Source organism: Mytilus trossulus, chromosome 12, assembly GCF_036588685.1.
Source record: "Mytilus trossulus isolate FHL-02 chromosome 12, PNRI_Mtr1.1.1.hap1, whole genome shotgun sequence".
NCBI lineage: Eukaryota > Metazoa > Mollusca > Bivalvia > Mytilida > Mytilidae > Mytilus > Mytilus trossulus.
In genome coordinates this window covers 6,753,654-6,773,773 of record NC_086384.1, presented here as the reverse complement: position 1 = coordinate 6,773,773, position 20,120 = coordinate 6,753,654, and the positions used below count along the sequence as shown (strand labels likewise).

The 20,120-nt window shown below is 31.8% G+C and overlaps 1 protein-coding gene across 2 annotated transcripts; it reads left to right on the top strand.

Annotated features, from left to right (window-relative positions):
• The first annotated feature begins 4,009 nt into the window (after positions 1-4,009).
• Positions 4,010-18,684, top strand: LOC134693047 (phospholipid scramblase 1-like). Of its 2 annotated transcripts, XM_063553751.1 has the most exons (10): positions 4,011-4,139; positions 9,657-9,734; positions 10,181-10,303; positions 11,377-11,460; positions 14,814-14,890; positions 15,877-16,007; positions 16,372-16,492; positions 16,884-16,989; positions 17,571-17,626; positions 18,227-18,684. In XM_063553751.1, the coding sequence occupies exons 2-10, from the start codon at positions 9,701-9,703 to the stop codon at positions 18,278-18,280; spliced, it is 786 nt and encodes a 261-aa protein (XP_063409821.1). In that variant the 5' UTR covers positions 4,011-4,139; positions 9,657-9,700; the 3' UTR covers positions 18,281-18,684. The 2 variants fall into 2 exon arrangements, with proteins under 2 accessions (XP_063409822.1, XP_063409821.1); XM_063553752.1 differs by lacking the exon at positions 10,181-10,303 and having other exon boundaries at positions 4,010-4,139.
• Positions 18,685-20,120: the final 1,436 nt, after the last annotated feature.

Below are 20,120 nucleotides of genomic sequence, written 5' to 3'. Positions count from 1 at the left end.
AGATCAAAAAGTCTTCATATAATGTCAAGCAGCTGATATTTTACAATATCAATATGCAGATAATCTGATAATCGATTTATCGGGCTATATTTGCGTGTTTCGGAAGTGTTTTCTTTGTTTCACCAGCACACAAAAGATGACTTGATAAGTTCGGGTCAAAGTTATTAACGTCGGTTCAAACATTATGACGTCGCTGATATGTCCGGGTCAAAGTTATTAAGGCCGGGTCCACGTATTTGACGTCACAAAGACATGATACGGAATAATATTAAGAGCTGAACAGGGAGATATAGACAGTGGGACGACACCGATAAATCTGTTTATCATATATTTAGTACAAAATACAGCTATTTTGTATATCTAATAAAGGTTCTTTTTTCCAGTCTGTATCACCTACCCTGTATCGCATACCCCGTATCGCATGGCTAAACCCGTATCGCATACCCCGTATCGCATGGTAAAACCCGTATCGCATACCTTTTTTTTTTTTTTTTTTTTTTTAAACTTAAGTCAGTTTTTTTTGGTTTTTTTTTGCTGAAGAATTTTTTTTCTATTAAAAAAAAATTTTTTTTTTAAATATTAAAAAAAAAAAAAAAAAATATTAAAAAAATTAAAAAAATTAAAATAGGTCAATTTTTTAATGACGTCATTGTTTGGTATGTAACGTCACGAACATCAAGTTTTTACAACAATTTTTTTGGCACACTAAATGCAACTACAAAAAATACAAAACACTCAATAATACAATAATAAACAAAATATTTTCAAAACAACAGATTGTAAGGTAACCTAGGTGCTTCGTATAAATAATTGAGCAGTTATTTTAAAGCTTTGAAACAAGACAAAAGCAGAACTGAAGGTAACCCAGTGCTATGGATCAGAAAACAGTTCATATAATATAAAACTCTTCTGTTGAAATATATGATAAAGCGTATAATACATGGCAAAATCCGTATCACATGCCGTATCACCCTCGACCAATATCATCCATCGGGCCTAAGGGCCGTCGGGCTGATATTGATGTCTCGGGATGATACGACATATGATACGGATTTTGCCATGTATTATTCTCTATTTATCAAATCGGACATTACGTTTGATAATGTATGTATTATGTATGCTGGTACATATCAAAATAAAAGACATGCGAAAATAACAGATGCAACATTAAACTCATCAGTCGAAAACGAAATGTAAATGCCATGGTAAAATAATAATATCAATAAATACAAGTGGTTTTAATGCTTCTATCAGGTACGCTCGGGAAAAAAAAACAACTTGGAAATATGTGTTTGAAGGAGAAGCAACGTAAGATTGAGTAGAGTGAATTATGAGTAGTATAAGTACGTAACATACAGTTCATTTACAACGTGTAGTAAAAAATCATCAACTAAATGTTGTCGGTACCAAGTAATTGGCTACTTTGGACGCAGTTATACCAATATGTTTGTATCAAACAGAACGAGTTGAGAATTTACCATGAGGTATTCCGAATGATCTCATTTTACATTGTATTCCTCTTTTGTAGGAGACTATGGTATTTGAAAGATTGAAATGGAACAGCTATTAGACTTTTAATTTAACAAACAGATGACAATTTTAAATAAGACATACTAGTAATTGATTTGCTCAAAGAACAAATATCGAATACCTAAATACAATCATTTGTAGTACTGTGCTTTTTAAAATAGAAAAAAATAAACTTTCAATGATATATAATTAAGATTATTTCAGTAGGAACAAGAGAACATAAACGGACTTTTGTTACGTAACTATCAGTAAAATTGTAAACAAATCTTAAGGTTTTAATGGTAAAAAAAAATAGTTTCCTTTAGTAACTTGAAGAATAAATAAATAAATATGTCTGTTTGTATACTTGATTGGAAAGTAAAATAAAAAAAAAATACCGAATTCCGGGTAAATTCAAAAAGGAAAAAATCTGTCTAAAATGTCAAAGTCAAAATCTATTACATATCACACGAATGGAAAACAACTGTCATAATCTTGACTTAGAGCATCATTTCCTTATGAATTATAAACCTGGTTCTATATCTAGCTATAATTCTAAGTTGTATGACATTTGTAAAAAAAAAACCATCATATTGACAACAATGTATGAGCAAAGCAAAAAGACATAATAGGTAAAAATATGGAACGCCTCAGCTGCCTTATTATGATAACAATAACCATATTATTAAGGGTGGAGATACATGTATATCATGAGGGAAATGTTCTATACTATAAAGGGCATTTGACTCTAATACTCTGTCGATTTGCTTTATTTCTAACTTAATAAAGGTAAATTTATATACTATAACGGCATTTGACTATAATACTCTGTCAGTTTGCTATATCACTAATATAAATTTATATACTATAACGGCATTTGACTATAATACTCTGTCAATTTGCTACATCACTAAGGTTAATCTATATACTATAACGGCATTTGACTATAATTTACTGTCAATTTGGTATATCACTAAGATAAATTTATATACTATAACGGTATTTGACTATAATACAATATCACTAAGAAATAATGTACTAAGAAAAAATGTATATACTATAACGGTATTTGACTATAATACTCTGTCAATTTGGTATATCACTAAGAAAAAATGTATATACTATAACGGCATTTGACTATAATACACTGTCAATTTGGTATATCACTAAGATTAAGATAAATTTATATACTATAACGGTATTTAACTATAATACTCTGTCAATTTGGTATATCACTAAGATAAACTTATATAGTATAAAGACACTGTGATACGACATGGAGTTAGCTTTTCATATTATTCTGTCATTTAACTTTTTATGAAGATAATATTTCACACTATGAAGTCATCTTGATATAACATAGAGCTACTACATTTTAATATTGATCAGTCATTTTAATAAAGTATTACATTTATGTGATATTTCTACGTCATTAATATACATTTCAATTATAAAGACATTGTAATAAAGCATAAAGCAATTTTTTCATACTACTTTGTCACCTCCATGGGCGGATCCAGGAATTTTGAAAAGGGGGGGGGGGAGTTTTTAAAGATTTGTCGGTTAAAAGTGGACAGGGAAAATTCTCATTTGTTGTATATTTTAAGTTAGCATAACCTCACAGATTTCTTGTTGTAAACAAGAACTTTCTTTCGCCCGGCTATTTGATGAAATTCACAAAACGACTCACTCAGACACGAGTTAAAAAAGTCAAATAAGTATTTTTTATTCAAATGATTGGTTGATATGTTCCCACGCAGCGACCAAGAATAAAAAAAATAGCGAGTGAGAGATTTAATTTCAATTAGATTGGGGATTGAATTTCCTATCATTATTTTCGGAATTCCATGATAGAGGATTGCTACTGACAAGGAAGCTATTAAACCAAGAGTTTCCATTTCTATGTAAACAAAATGGTGAAGTTGAAATCGACCCTTCCTAAATTTAACAGACGCCATCACGAGTTGGTTGACCGTTATGGAATAACCGTTCTACAGATGATATCGGACATGTTCCTATATGACGCAACTATAATACCGTTCCCTCCTCACGAATGTGACCTACCGAATTAGACTATTTATCGGATTTGTAATAACATAAGCAACACGACGGTTACCAAATGATGTGAGTCATGGCAACGACCGGCATAAAAGGCCTCAAGGGACGTGTCTCTCATTCATATTATGACATTTTTAATTAAAACAAGCTGCTGTATCATCAGTCTTTTGCAGTTTTATTCACATTTAAAGGTGTTGAAATATCATTTTGTTTGCAATGGTTAAATACAAAGCAGTTGCATAACTGCCAATGAGACAGCTAATCCCCAGATATCAAATGACGTGAATGGAGAAAAAACGGAGTGAATGCATTAAAAAAGTAGAAATAAAAAAACAGCTACCATTTTCGCAAAGTTAATATTACTTCTTTGTACATGCAACCATAAACACAAAGCATTTCATGGCATTTGCTATACATAAACACACACACGTGTTTATGGTAAACAAACATTTGACCGATGTGACCAATGATTTAAATAAATATATGTTTACCTGTACAGAAAACCGGTTAAATGTCATTGAAAGGTACTGGCTGAATGGAAAGTTTGTGAACTACGATAATCTATAATTGTGGTAAGGAATTTTAATTTCTGGTTTATTTAACGACTGATTAAAGCTATTTTTTTTTATTTCTAGCTGCAATCTTATTCCACAAATGATGAATTAATTTTCATGTGCAATGCGAGTACGCTATAATCGCTATTGACAGTGTTCTTCATTTAGATTTTACAAAAATGTCAACAGTTTCATAATATAGAAAACGACAACATTTATTTCATGAAGATAACTTACAGTAAACGAATACTATGTTAACATTTATACACATTGCTCACTGCGATCTACAGCTTCTAATCAATATTCCTATTTTCAATTTTAAAAATATTCGTGAAAATTTAAGAAAATGACAAGAATACGGCAAAAATTTCAGCTAGAATCATTTTGCTTGCTATTCTTCATAAATTTAAATATATTCATCCAAGATACTTTATGTATATTTGGATTACCAAGTACAAAGTATCCAATAAATATAGAATTATATTTCGTTCATTTACCGTCTAACATATTCGTATTTAATGAACTATAAACTGATCTGATATTTGTATTGTGATTTAGTACATTTCTATATAAATAATGTGTTAAAATTGTTTTGTTATTGTAAAGTTACACTAACGTTATAAATAAGTTAAATTATAAAACATAATGCAAAAACAGTGTCGACTTGGACGAACTGTTCTCTTCTTTTTTGACCCCTTCAGATAAAAACAGCAAGGTCAAAATATCATTTCGTTGTTCTTGATTTGTGCATCGCCCACTACAAAAGCACTAGGTCAAAAACCAAGTATGAGAACGCACTTGAACAAATACTTGACATTTCCTCGCTCCTAATATAGCAATGTTTAGAAAATTGCCTTTGCACCTACTTTTCGCCCCCTATTTTTAGATACTAGAAGAAATATATATAATCCCACCTTACAACTGTACTATTTCAATTATGTAATAGGAATTTTGTGTTTGCTATTAAATTTTACTCTCACACTTCTGTTATCTTTCTGTTTTATAGACATTATTTTAATGTTTCTTACTTTGCCATGTGTATTACTATACGGTATTTGTAGACCGTAAGGTGACAAATAGTTGTTTACATATCCTCTGCCTTCACATGTCGATATAAAACTGTTCCATCTTCAAGCATACCACACCTTCTTATTTCTAAACATAAAATCAAATCAAATTACACCTCTCAGTAATGCTAAAAATAATTTTAGTAACTAATTTTTATTACAATATTTTAAAATTGAAATTTAGTATTTATATTGACAAAGCTTGTAACCAATCAATATAACGTTTTGACCCAAGTGAAATTAAATGTATGTACGTATCAATTCCGATTACTTGTCTTATTGATCATGTTGAGCATGTGTTTTTTCAAATCAATAAATAGTCCAGTTCAAATGTAGTATACATTTTGATTACTGAAATACTTTACACCAACGATTTTTCACAATTTATATTAATTCAATTGTTATCAAATGCGTTAACATGTGAACCTTTAATTTGCTACACTATTGCTTTCGGCTAAAATGTGTTTTTTTATCTTTAATTTAACAGGCGATTTGTAGACGAAATAAACTAGTGTTTCATTGCATGCAAGCCTCTCCGATTTCATGACAGATATCATATTATTTCGTTTCCCCTCTCCAGGCTATTTATTTAAATATTTCCGTTTAAACTTTCTTAAATAATTAAATAAAATAATTCTTTCATGCCATACTCTATGCTCATTTTAACATGGGTAAGCATTATATTTGTTAATATCTTAATACCGAGCGTTAGCGAGGTATTAAATGTTTACAAATATAATGCCTACCCATGTTAAAATGGGCATAGAGCATGGCATGATAGAATTATTTCGATTCTAATAGGAATATTTTGAACTTTGTTCTTCGAAGCGGACCTATAGTAGACGCTCGAAATGTCGCCATTTTTATTTGATGAACAAAAACGTTACAGAAAAATCAACAGTTTATCAATAAAAAAAGAACAGAAACATTTTAACTTACTTTTAGAAAGTTTTTATTTCATTTCCTAGCAAGCAACACCAACAAAAATGTCCATTTGGATCTCTGGCGTTGTTTAAAATTCATCTGACGTTGCAATTTCAATTGTGACGTCAATCACGTGCAGCCCCTGTTCTATTCGAATTAGAACATGGCTTTGTACCCAAAGCTAAAGAAGAACGTCATATTAGAATCTGATTTAATTAATTACACAGCCACATTTACGACAAAATAAAACTGTCTGTCAAAATGGTTTAACATTATGATCAGTATGTCAGAATATCCAGTTTCAAAAGTACATAGTTATTACAAAACGACAAAAGGCAGATTGCTTCTCGACATTTCAATGACATAAAAAATGTAAACAAACACGATTTTTTCACAAAATCGACTAGATAAATTAACTACGTTTATCAGAATAAGGGTTCGTTGTATTTGAATTGATTAAACGATTCTCATAGTGAGTTTGTATAAATATAATCTGAAACTTGGTAAATAAAGAACTATTTACACAAAATTGATTTTTTTGGATCGTGAAAGATCACGTACCGCATTTTTGAAGATCGTGAAAAGGATCGTGAAAGATCTGATGCTACGAAGACGTTCAAATTATTCTTCCATTATATGATAATTGATATTTGTTATTGGTATTGAGAAAGGCTAGATCGGTGAACATCCTCAATAGGTTTAAGCATTTCAAAGTATTAATATTTTCCGAAAAGAAAAAGAGATAACAACTACGGCAATAAGAAAAGACAATGGGTGACCAAACGCCGAAAAAAACAAGCCAGTGAAGGTGAGCCAATGGAAACGGATGAATATGCAGATAACATTACAGAAGCAACAAACGAATATTGTGAAGAAAATTACATGGAAAATTCAAATGAATGAGATAGTTAAGTTATTACCAATTGCGATCACCGAAATAGCAAGGTTTAGATTCCTACAGTATCTTTTAATGTTGTTCAATCTAATAGCAAATAAGAAATTCGACTTTTCAAATATTTGCTTTCTATTGTGATGTGACATTTTAAGGTTTTGGAGTACACCCACAATATTAATGCGGTATCCGTTTGAAGAAACCAAGCAGTTCGGGTACATTGGTAACATTCTATGGACGTTTTCAAAGGTTTATGACTAGATATAACAAACACTGGCCAATCATGTCATACAAGCAAAGGATTGTATGATCCCGACAACGCTCTCATCAATATTTGTAGAGATCAGTATGGCATGGTTCATCTGACCTTGACCTTTTTTTTTATGAAACTTTGACAATCTTAAGCGCATTTGACACTTCTAGTAAAACCCTTGATATTAAAGACGTTCAACAAATATACTATCATAAGTAAAGCAAACAAGACATTACAGCATTTGCGCTTTGGTTTTCTATAGTATGTACTATATAGTTAAATCAATCTTATCTGCGTTGTTTATATACAGAACATAGAAAGTTATGTTGCTCAAAATGTTGGTTATCGTTTAATTCCAAATTACACATGAAATGTGCTGTTTTTTGCATGATTTTTTATGGATAACATTTTGGTTTAAACGTTGCATATCCATATTATTGGCTCACTAGTGTCGGTCTGTCACAGAGCTGAACCTTTCACACTTATTTAGACACGTCATTAGTTTGTTGTTCTTTTAACTTTCGAGGTTAAGTGTTGAATAGAAAAAAAAGATAATAGCTTTAATGTTCATCCTTATAAAAATAGTTACAGGCTGCAACCACTTGCAGATTTATCAAATGGTAAAAGAAATATTGATTTCTGATTACTAGTATTAAGTCTGGTCACGCATTTTCTGTCACGATCAAAATAATACGTAGCCTGACTTTCACGATCAAGGTTGATGGAAATTCAACAAATTCGAGGTTTTCATAAACAAATTAACGTTTCAATGGAAGAAAATACTTTAATTTTACTGTACTATCAGATACACCAAAGATTAAATTTCAAATATATCATGATATTCTGAAATATGACCATTAAAGGTACAAAAAGCAAGTTATTTGTAATTAATCGCATTGACACGCATTGCGCCTTTTGTGTTTTTTTTCAAAAAGTTCTTCATATTTTCTGTATCTTCTTTCACAGTTATGTTGAGGAAGTTAAACCATTTTGACAGACATATTTTTTTGTTCGGACTTGTTACGCGTTTTGAAAATTAAGCGATGTTTTCAAATATTGTGAACTAGAATGTACATTAAATGTCTTTCACGATCCGTTACCAGAACTTTCACGATCGTCTCTCAATACTTGACCGCCGTTAGATATTCTTTCACGATCATTTTTCTCGATAAACCGAATGACACCCGTGAATATAAGATTATTTCATATCGGTTGAGAATAAGACATTTTATTGGATAAAAAGGGGTCACATGACATTCATTTATCTTCAGTAATAAATTCCATCGGTCATTAACAGAACAATACGGACCAGAAAACCGGTCGTTAATGAACTTTTACATGATATGGACCGTTGGGGCGTGGTTTACGTCTGATAATGACCGTTGGGGCGTGGTTTCCGCATGATAATGACTGTTGCGGCGTGGTTTCTCTGTTTAGAAAGATGTACCTTTTATAAAACATGTTCCTGTTTTTAATAATACATTTAAGTTGTTGAATTGTTTATTACATTTTTTCGTTAATAATTATTGTTAAATTAAAGAGAACTTAATTAAGAATGTATATACTGAAAAGTTGCACTAAAATGAATGGCAGTATTACTACGACTGGTCTTCACTCTTTGCTATAGAAATCGTACAACTTCTCGAGTTCGCTTTAGGCGTTTCGAATTTATGAGAATTTTCCAAAACATGGTTTCTCAATGAAATAAACATAATAGTTCTTGAAAAACTGGTCATTACCGTGATACATGGACTGCCCGAAGGACAGAGGTATTGACTGCGACAGCGATAATGACCTTGCCTGGCCTTCGGCTCAGTCATTATCACTATCTTAGTCAATACCACTGTCCTGTGGGCAGTCCATATATCACGATATTAATGACCAGTTTATCAAGAACTATTTTATAAATGTAAAACGAATTCTATAAAATATATAAGTTTCTCACAGAAGGTAATCACGGGTTTTGCGACGGTGCAAAAACTAAACTTTTCAATGTAAATAAATATCTTTAACCAATGAATTCAAATAAAAAAAGCTATATGCAATTTAACAAATATATACTGAATAAGCTTCATCTAAATCATCTAATAAAGAAATATGAAATTTATAGTTTTAAACAAGGGAAATAATAATGACATGATAATCATAACTGTCACAATAGTATATCACACACTTACCGCAAATATAAACATAAAATACATGTAATTTAACTTATAAGTATAACAAAAGCTTCTAGTAGTGTTACATGTATTGCAGTTTGTTCTTATTTTCACTCAAACACTAGACACATTTACAATGTAACTATTAAAATGTATCCCCCCCCCCCCCGATATTTTAAAGCATATAACAAACTTGTAATTGTGTCTTATTCTTATTTCTTATTTTACAAACTGTTACAGTGGTTTGACCTGCTTGTTACTTTGTCACTACGCATTAATACAGGATGCAGATGTCAGAGGTTATTCTCAATCAGCCGGGTAAGTTTTCCTGCGCATTGTACATTGAATTAATACGCTTGTTTCTTTTTTAACCTCATAAACAACGAAAGATGCATACACACACTGAAAGAAATGTTTCGATTTGTGGGCAATACGCTCAATCTATGGGCATTATGTTCAACTCATGATGACAATGAAACATATAGAGCTGTCAAAGTGAAATACAGAGCAAATGATGCAAGACAAAGCCCAGGGATAAGTGATAACCATATCCAAATAAAAAAAGTTTAGATAATCATGTTTTTGCGAGTTCTATCGTTTGAATATTAAAGGACATCCACATAAATGATGTACTTCCCACTAAAATTATTGTATATCTATTACCGATAAATCGCACCTTATCTTTTTAAATTTTATCTGTTTTGTAACGTTATTGTTACTTAACAACCTTAACATAAAATGTGTAATCTATATTTGTTTTTCAGGACAGGCTAAAAAAGGATTCCCAGACAGTGGTGTAGCCCCTCCCCCGGGATGTCCTCCTGGACTGGAATATTTGGCTCAGATGGATGAGATATATGTCAATCAGAAAGTCGATCTTTTAGAAAGTAGGATCATGTATAAACTTTATTTGTTCATATTGATATTGGACGAAAGGGTTAGCAAGAGTTGACGTAGAACATATCATCTTTACAATCAGGATAAAGATCAACCATTTGTAAAGTAACATAAATTATAAAGTATTCTAATTAATAACAATTCTTTATAGGTTTTTTGTATTTTCTTACATGTACCCCATGCAGGCATATATTACCTTAGCCGTATTTGGCACAACTTTTTGGAATTTTGGATCCTCATTGCTTTTCAACTTTGTACTTGTTTGGCTTTATAAATATTTTGATATGAGCGTCACTGATGAGTCTTATGAAGACGAAACGAGCGTCTGGCGTACTAAATTATACTCCTGGTACCTTTGATAACTATTTATGTGAAAGCAATTCAAACACTCAGGCGCGAAATAGTGAATGTGTGTGTTTGAAAGGATAAAATTTATATTTCTTTAGGACTCAAAGATTTAGAGTTAATAAGAATAGTTAAAATGACTATAACTAGATTATGTGTGTAATTACAGTCGATTGCATTGAGTGTGTAGGTAAAGGTAATATCTTTGGTTAACTTGCTTGCTAGCTGAATTGTGAAGTCATTATTAGGTATGGTATACTACCCTCCTTTCGAATAATTCTAGTCCTAAAGACAGATAGATTGGTTATCTTTCGGACTAGTCTACTCTTATATGAGAGTTATTTACTTATACCTTATAATGACTTCACGGTTCAACTAGCGACAACAAAACGAAATATATTACCTATATTAACACACTCAATGCAATCGGCTGTAATCTAAGTCTAATCATATTGATTTTGCTTTCGTTGTTTCATAAATTACGTCTATTCTAATTCAAGTTTAAATGGTGTTGCGTTTTCATATATAAACTCTGTTATTGCTTGCTAGACGTATGAGTTTTGTTCATTGTTGAAGGCTGTACGGTGACATATGATAATAGTTGTTTATGTAATTTTGTCTTTGGTGGATCTTGTCTTAATATTGTCAATCAATTGTTTTTTTTTATTTCTGATTTGAATTTATTTTTTATTTATTACATATTTTCCCTCTCTTACAGTGATAACAGATTCGGCAATAGAAATACCAAACCGATATAGTATAGAAAACAGCAGTGGACAGAGGGCTTATTTTGCACAAGAAGGTAAAATAACATGTTAATTAAGTGGACATCAGGGGCTTATTTTGCACAGGAAGGTAAAATAACATGTTAATTAAACAGCAGTGGACAGAGGGCTTATTTTGCACAAGAAGGTAAAATAACATGTTAATTAAACAGCAGTGGACAGAGGGCTTATTTTGCACAGGAAGGTAAAATAACATGTTAATTTAACAGCAGTGGACAGAGGGCTTATTTTGCACAGGAAGGTAAAATAACATGTTAATTAAACAGCACTGGACAGAGGGCTTATTTTGCACAGGAAGGTAAAATAACATGTTAATTAAACAGCAGTGGACAGAGGGCTTATTTTGCACAGGAAGGTAAAATAACATGTTAATTAAACAGCACTGGACAGAGAGCTTATTTTGCACAAGAAGGTAAAATAACATGTTAATTAAACAGCAGTGGACAGAGGGCTTATTTTGCACAAGAAGGTAAAATAACATGTTAATTAAACAGCAGTGGACAGAGAGCTTATTTTGCACAGGAAGGTAAAATAACATGTTAATTAAACAGCAGTGGACAAAGGGCTTATTTTGCACAGGAAGGTAAAATAACATGTTAATTAAACAGCAGTGGACAGAGGGCTTATTTTGCACAGGAAGGTAAAATAACATGTTAATTAAACAGCAGTGGACAGAGGGCTTATTTTGCACAGGAAGGTAAAATAACATGTTAATTAAACAGCAGTGGACAGAGAGCTTATTTTGCACAGGAAGGTAAAATAACATGTTAATTAAACAGCAGTGGACAGAGGGCTTATTTTGCACAGGAAGGTAAAATAACATGTTAATTAAACATCAGCGGACAGAGGGCTTATTTTGCACAGGAAGGTAAAATAACATGTTAATTAAACAGCAGTGGACAGAGGGCTTTTTTTGCACAGGAAGGTAAAATAACATGTTAATTAAACAGCAGTGGACAGAGGGCTTATTTTGCACAGGAAGGTAAAATGTTAATTAAACAGCAGTGGACAGAGAGCTTATTTTGCACAGGAAGGTAAAATAACATGTTAATTAAACAGCAGTGGACAGAGAGCTTATTTTGCACAGGAAGGTAAAATGTTAATTAAACAGCAGTGGACAGAGGGCTTATTTTGCACAGGAAGGTAAAATGTTAATTAAACAGCAGTGGACAGAGAGCTTATTTTGCACAGGAAGGTAAAATAACATGTTAATTAAACAGCAGTGGACAGAGGGCTTATTTTGCACAGGAAGGTAAAATAACATGTTAATTAAACAGCAGTGGACAGAGGGCTTATTTTGCACAGGAAGGTAAAATAACATGTTAATTAAACAGCAGTGGACAGAGAGCTTATTTTGCACAGGAAGGTAAAATAACATGTTAATTAAACAGCAGTGGACAGAGGGCTTATTTTGCACAGGAAGGTAAAATAACATGTTAATTAAACAGCAGTGGACAGAGGGCTTATTTTGCACAGGAAGGTAAAATAACATGTTAATTAAACAGCAGTGGACAGAGGGCTTATTTTGCACAGGAAGGTAAAATAACATGTTAATTAAACAGCACTGGACAGAGGGCTTATTTTGCACAGGAAGGTAAAATAACATGTTAACTAAACAGCAGTGGACAGAGGGCTTATTTTGCACAGGAAGGTAAAATAACATGTTAATTAAACAGCACTGGACAGAGGGCTTATTTTGCACAGGAAGGTAAAATAACATGTTAATTAAACAGCAGTGGACAGAGGGCTTATTTTGCACAGGAAGGTAAAATAACATGTTAATTAAACAGCAGTGGACAGAGGGCTTATTTTGCACAGGAAGGTAAAATAACATGTTAATTAAACAGCAGTGGACAGAGGGCTTATTTTGCACAGGAAGGTAAAATGTTAATTAAACAGCAGTGGACAGAGAGTTTTTTTTGCACAGGAAGGAAAAATAACATGTTAATTAAACAGCAGTGGACAGAGGGCTTATTATGCACAGGAAGGTAAAATGTTAATTAAACAGCAGTGGACAGAGGGCTTATTTTGCACAGGAAGGTAAAATAACATGTTAATTAAACAGCAGTGGACAGAGGGCTTATTTTGCACAGGAAGGTAAAATGTTAATTAAACAGCAGTGGACAGAGAGCTTATTTTGCACAGGAAGGTAAAATAACATGTTAATTAAACAGCAGTGGACAGAGGGCTTATTTTGCACAGGAAGGTAAAATAACATGTTAATTAAACAGCAGTGGACAGAGGGCTTATTTTGCACAGGAAGGTAAAATAACATGTTAATTAAACAGCAGTGGACAGAGGGCTTATTTTGCACAGGAAGGTAAAATAACATGTTAATTAAACAGCAGTGGACAGAGAGCTTATTTTGCACAGGAAGGTAAAATAACATGTTAATTAAACAGCAGTGGACAGAGGGCTTATTTTGCACAGGAAGGTAAAATAACATGTTAATTAAACAGCAGTGGACAGAGGGCTTATTTTGCACAGGAAGGTAAAATAACATGTTAATTAAGTGGACAGAGGGCTTATTTTGCACAGGAAGGTAAAATAACATGTTAATTAAGTGGACAGAGGGCATATTTTGCACAGGAAGGTAAAATAACATGTTAATTAAGTGGACAGGGGGCATATTTTGCACAGGAAGGTAAAATAACATGTTAATTAAGTGGACAGAGGGCATATTTTGCACAGGAAGGTAAAATAACATGTTAATTAAGTGGACAGGGGGCATATTTTGCACAGGAAGGTAAAATAACATGTTAATTAAGTGGACAGAGGGCTTATTTTGCACAGGAAGGTAAAATAACATGTTAATTAAACAAACATCTTAAAAAGTGAAACTGGTTTGATAAGATCATTTCAAAAAGTTATTTGTCATCGTAAAAGTAAAAAAAAAAAGAAAAGAAAAGGCGGGTGTGAATTATATAATTATATGATTGCACGTGCAGGTTCTCCATAACTTTCAATCTTTATTTCAAATTTATAAGTCAAAGAAATTATAAAGAAAAATCATGGTCCATTTTAATTCTGAACTTTGATGGAACATTGCAAGTAAAGGGAACGGTTGACGTGTGTTTCCCTCGTTTACAGACTGAGATGATAAGCAATACTATTGCACCAATAATATTTTAAAAGACGACACTTTTCCCCATATGGATTTCAAAATACAATTCAATTGATATAAACTTAAGATCTTGATTTAGACTATAAAATTGAGAATGGAAATGGGGAATGTGTCAAAGAGACAACAACCCGACCAAAATAAAAAAACACAACTGTATATATCTAAACAAGAAATAATTTTACTCATTTTTGTTTTAAATAATGATGAATATGAATAATTTATAGACATTTATTCCTATTTTGTCAGAATCAGAGTGTTGTAATCGAATGTTTTGTGGTCCAGACCGAGGATTTATTATGCATATAACAACTAATGATGGCAGGGTAAGATATTTATTAGCTATTGATTAACACGGACAAGGGGAAGGTTAGTAATATATTTCGTCAATATACACCATGTAAGCGTGATCTATAAACAAATTCGAAACGAATTGTAGATTAAACCTCCGACCTTTTTCTTTTTGATTTGCCAGTGCCAGCACGAACAACTATACCTTTTTCATGGTGTTTCATGTTAGTTTGACAAATCTAAGGAATATTGATACTTTTTTTAATGCATGTTTTAAAGTCTCTTATAACTCATTTTAGAGTGACTCTCTTATACATTGATTGGCCATTTTTAACCGGATTTTTGGGACAAAAATGTCGGTTATTGGTTTGGGGATGTACGGTGGGCAGGCGTTCGGTCGGCAATCAAATGTTGTCCGTGCATAAACTCCTGAACCGAACAGTTCAACCAAAGCTTTTAAATTTTTAATATGTTGTTACTGACAACTAAATGAAGGTCAAGTTCAATAATGACGATTTTGACTTTTACCGTTCAGGAGTTATGGTTCTTGAAGGATTGAAAAATTGTGTTTCCAGTCGTGTCCGTGCATTTTCTCATGAGTCATTCAACCAAAGCTTTTGAAATTTTTATAAGTTGTTACTGATGACAAAATAGAGGTTAAAATCAATAATGACAATTTTGACCTTTACCGTTCAGGAGTTGTTGTTCTTGAAAGATCGTAAAATTACGTTTCCATTCAAGTTGTTGCATTTACTCATGAACCATTCAATCTATGTTGATACTGATGACAAAATGAAGGTAAAATTTGATATTGACGGTTTTCACTTTCACCATATCATTCATCAGTAATGGTTCTTGTGATATTGCTAGGACACAAATAAATGTTAATAAATCCGGTTTGCTGTCGTTGTGACAGCCTCTTGTTTTTTTTATTTAAAATGTTTTAAACAGGTGTACTCTACTAAACCTTTTGTTTGTTTGTTTGTTTGTTTGTTTGTATAAATCGACATCATATTTACAGGAAGTAATTCGATGCGAAAGAAAATTTAAATGGTGTGCAGGGTGTTGCTGGTGTGCAGATAGTGAGACGTGTGGATGGGAAATGACAGTTGGGGCTCCAGTAGGGAACATCATTGGATATATAAGACAGCAGTGAGTACTTTTTCTCCCTCAGAATAAAACATATGTTTTATAGAACAATTTAACCGAGGAAAATTAAGATTGGTAAACTTTATATCAGAATTAGAAAGTGCTTAATATCAATTTTCCAGTGTTTGAGATTTGTACATTGACACAAATGCGTCTTCTATTTTAAACACATAATTTGAAATCATTTATAAGTTAATAATGTATTTTTGTTTAATTTGTAGATCTCACACACTGTTGTTGTATACTTTTTTGGATAACTCTTTGTCAATGCGTGTCTGCATTTCAATGCGAGAATTATCGTTTTGATCCAGAGTATTTTTTTTGGCATGTTAAAATATTACACTTGTCTAATATTTCAATCCACTAGCTCATCTAAATGGCAGACTCATCTCACACTCTACGATGCCAACCGTCAGAAGTTGTATGACATATGGAGTAAATGTTGTCCAATTTTCTGTGTTTGTTGTATTGATGACATTAATTTCCATGTAAGTATACATTAGAGTTAACATAAAATATCAAACACTTACTATATGTTTATTGAAAAAAAAATCTCGGACGTTAATCAATCAATTACATGTAAGTACTTACCAAACAACCACTATAAATCCATCAATCCGCATTGAAAACCGAACTTATCATTTTTTTTTAAAACAAGAACTTTTTTTACCACCCATAATGCAGCACTCACAATCTGATTAAAATAATGGGTTTACATGGTTTTTTTTGTTTTTTTTTATCGTTTTGCTCATATGAGGTTCGGCGTGAGTTACTTTTTAAAATAAGACTAACACTCACATCAAATTCACATATTTCTTTTCCATCGAAAATTCTAATTCACGACTAAGTCTTGTTAATAGTATTTGCTTTGAATTGTAGGTTTTTGATGCCAGGTCTCAAAACAAGTTAGATTCACGTATTTATAAGAAGTGGTCAGGATGGGCAAGAGAATGCTGTACAAGAGCGGATCTGTTAATTTGTGAAGGTACATTGACAAACGCTATTAATGAATAGTCAAATAAGATAGTACTGATATATGAATTTTAGGTTAACATACAAATAAGTATCATTATACTGAAATTTGAATTTGAGTTATTTTCAGAAAACTTATGAAAACAAAAACTCGACTTTAGTTTCTTTATTGTTTATATTTAATGTAATAGAGGTATCATCCAGACTGGCTTTTTGTCTTTAAAAAGCTTCTTTGGAAAACACAATGATCGTTTATTGATGACATATGTCGAAAAAGTTTTTTTTCTCTTTATACCTAGCTACAACGGTCATTCGTTATTTCTTACAAATTGGCAGTTGATTATAAAGAAATGAAAATTTGACATATAAGTAGTTAAACGAAAAATCATCAAAATCGTGAATATCTTCAGTGAAGAGTCATAAAGCTGGTAATATTTAGGAAAGTTAAAACATATTTTTTTCTCAAAGGCATGTTTTATCACTCATCCTCTATTTAATCTACCTGCCTGATTTACAATACTCCACAATTTTTGAAACTCAGTACCTTTATCGAGAATTTCTATTGAATTAAAAAATGTACTTTCTATTTCATAGTACCTGGTATGGATGTAAAGGAGAAGGTACTTTTTCTCTGTTCAACGTTTATGTTGGTAAGTAAATGGTATTTCTCCGTATAACATGTATGTTGGTAAGTTCATGGTATTTCTCCGTATAACATTTATGTTGGAAAGTTCATTGTGTTTCTCTCTACAAAATTTATGTTGGTAAGTTCATGGTATTTCTCCAAACAACGTTTGTGTTGATAAGTTCATGAAATTATTCCATACAACATTTATGTTGGGTAAGTTCATAGTATTTCTCTGTACAACATTTATGCTGGCGAGTTCATGGCATTTCTCTCAATACACCATTTATGCCTTTGTAACAGAATAATAGCCTCTTGGATTCCTTCCATGGATGTTATTTAGACTTCTATGATTTACAATTGACAACTTTGAAAGGCAGTGGTGATCGATGTTACGATTGGAACTCAAAATCCCTAAGCGATATCTGGACGAAACACTGTTTAATGTTATAAAAAATAATGACTATATGTTACAATACTAGTAAATAGCTTTCCAAAAATAATGCAATATCTGTTTTTCTAGTGTTTTCAAATTGACTATATATAGCTACATTGGACACTAGTTAAAAGATAAAATCATGGTACTAGTAATTGTTAAATAGTTTATCTTTCTATTTTTTATCAGGATGTGATGGTTTTCGAGACTATGGATTCTGGTGGTGCTGGCGCCGGCTCTTAAAATGTCATGGATTTCATCAGTGCAATCACATGACAAAAACAAAGTTCATTACGAGAGATCAAGTTAACAATTTGATATTTTACACCTTTATTATTTCAATTTTTTTATAAAGTGATTTGAAAAATACACAGGACAGTTTCAGAAATTTGTTACCGAAGTGTCATAATGGTCAGGTAAAATTTCTATTATTTTCAATTGCTCATTTTCAGACGAAATGCCACGGAAGTAGATCTGTCAAAGAATTTTGTTTTACCTCATTAGATATAAATGTGCATAATATGTTCCGAATGTTAAACATACGCAATATCTATATGTGTTATTAACCCTTTTAATCGGTCGACCATTTTAATCTGTATATCACCTTCAATGTCTTCATGGTTTTTTCTTAATAAAAATGAAAAATGTGTCTTTTATTTATGCACTTTTGCACAGTACTGCAATACAAATATAAGTATTGTTAGATGATTAAAAAAATAAACTATTCTATATATTGATCTTTTTCACAGGAAAATACCCACAGTGTTTATGTTGCCTTCTTGTGGAAAAAGTAGATGAACATATATATATAGATTTCTATATAAAACAAGAAATAAAATAAGAAATATAAGAAATTGTTTTTTCAAAATAAAACTCTGAATAAAATCCATTTTAACTAATTAAAACTATAATTTGAGTTCAGTATCTAAGAGATAACACTGTTACTTTGCACACATATGATATGTCATGTGCTATGATTGCAAGTTAGACAACAGAATATAACGCGTATGTAAGCAACTAAGGTAGATAACCGTGCAGTCTTAAAAAATGAGCAAAATAAAAACCCTAAAGTCCGTCATTAAAAGCTACGATATGACAACATGTAAAATAATATATTGATTTAAACGAGAAAACCAACAGCCTGAATTATGACAAAACAAATAGGACGACAGCAACATACAACAACCACTGAATAAATACGGACCCCTTAGGCCATAATAAATAATAGGTTTGTTTGCCCAAACGCTACCTACCAAGAAAAAAAGCTGCCTACTCAAATTCTTTTATTGTCCTGATTTGAAGAAGTTTTTTTTTAATCAAACAGACATGATGACTAATAAACATCTGATACTACCTACAATGTACCTACCCACTGTCTAAACCTTTAGGTAGGGTTTGGGCAAACCAAAATATTTTTTAAGTGTGGCCTTAGTTAGGACCTACAGATGATACATGTACCTATATATGGTCAAATGGTCAACAAACAAGAACAATTTTAAGAACTTTTCGTAACTGTATCTATTTGCGTTTGAAATATTTATTGTCAAACATATAAATTATACGAGGTACTGCTCTAACTATTTTGGAACTACCCATAGTTAAACTGCTAAGTTGTACAAAACTGCTTCTTGCATTTGTATAATTTTTTTATATTGATTAAAACAATATTGTTATTTTCCGTTATTTTTTTGTTTGGTTAAATTTTTATTTTGATTGATTGGTTTTTAATATGAACACAGTGGATCATGTTCCAAGAATGATTTTTTAAGATAAGGTGTGCTTTTAAATAATTGATGTTGTATTGACGCACAGTGGCGAATATTACAGGCATGTTCAGGATTAGTTGTACTTTTAAATTAAATTTTATGAATACATAGAACGTAGTACTTTGGAATGCTGTTGTATTAAGGGAGTTGGCTTCTCAGTTTCAAAGTAATTAACTTTTCAAAACACTAGTTTATATTGATAGGGGATTTATAAAGGAGTCTAAAGAGCAAACAAAATATATAGGTCACCGTGCTTGTTTTCGAGATATTAGCCATTGAAATTTTGGCGGGAAAATATTCTCTCTTGACTTTTCATA

Bases quoted from the DNA above. Each gene is read 5' to 3' on its own strand.
- LOC134693047 (XM_063553751.1), top strand. From the start codon at position 9,701: ATGCAGATGTCAGAGGTTATTCTCAATCAGCCGG. The intron at 14,891-15,876 runs GTAAGATATTTA...TCATATTTACAG, and splicing joins TAACAACTAATGATGGCAGG to GAAGTAATTCGATGCGAAAG. The intron at 17,627-18,226 runs GTAAGTAAATGG...ATTTTTTATCAG, and splicing joins TCTGTTCAACGTTTATGTTG to GATGTGATGGTTTTCGAGAC.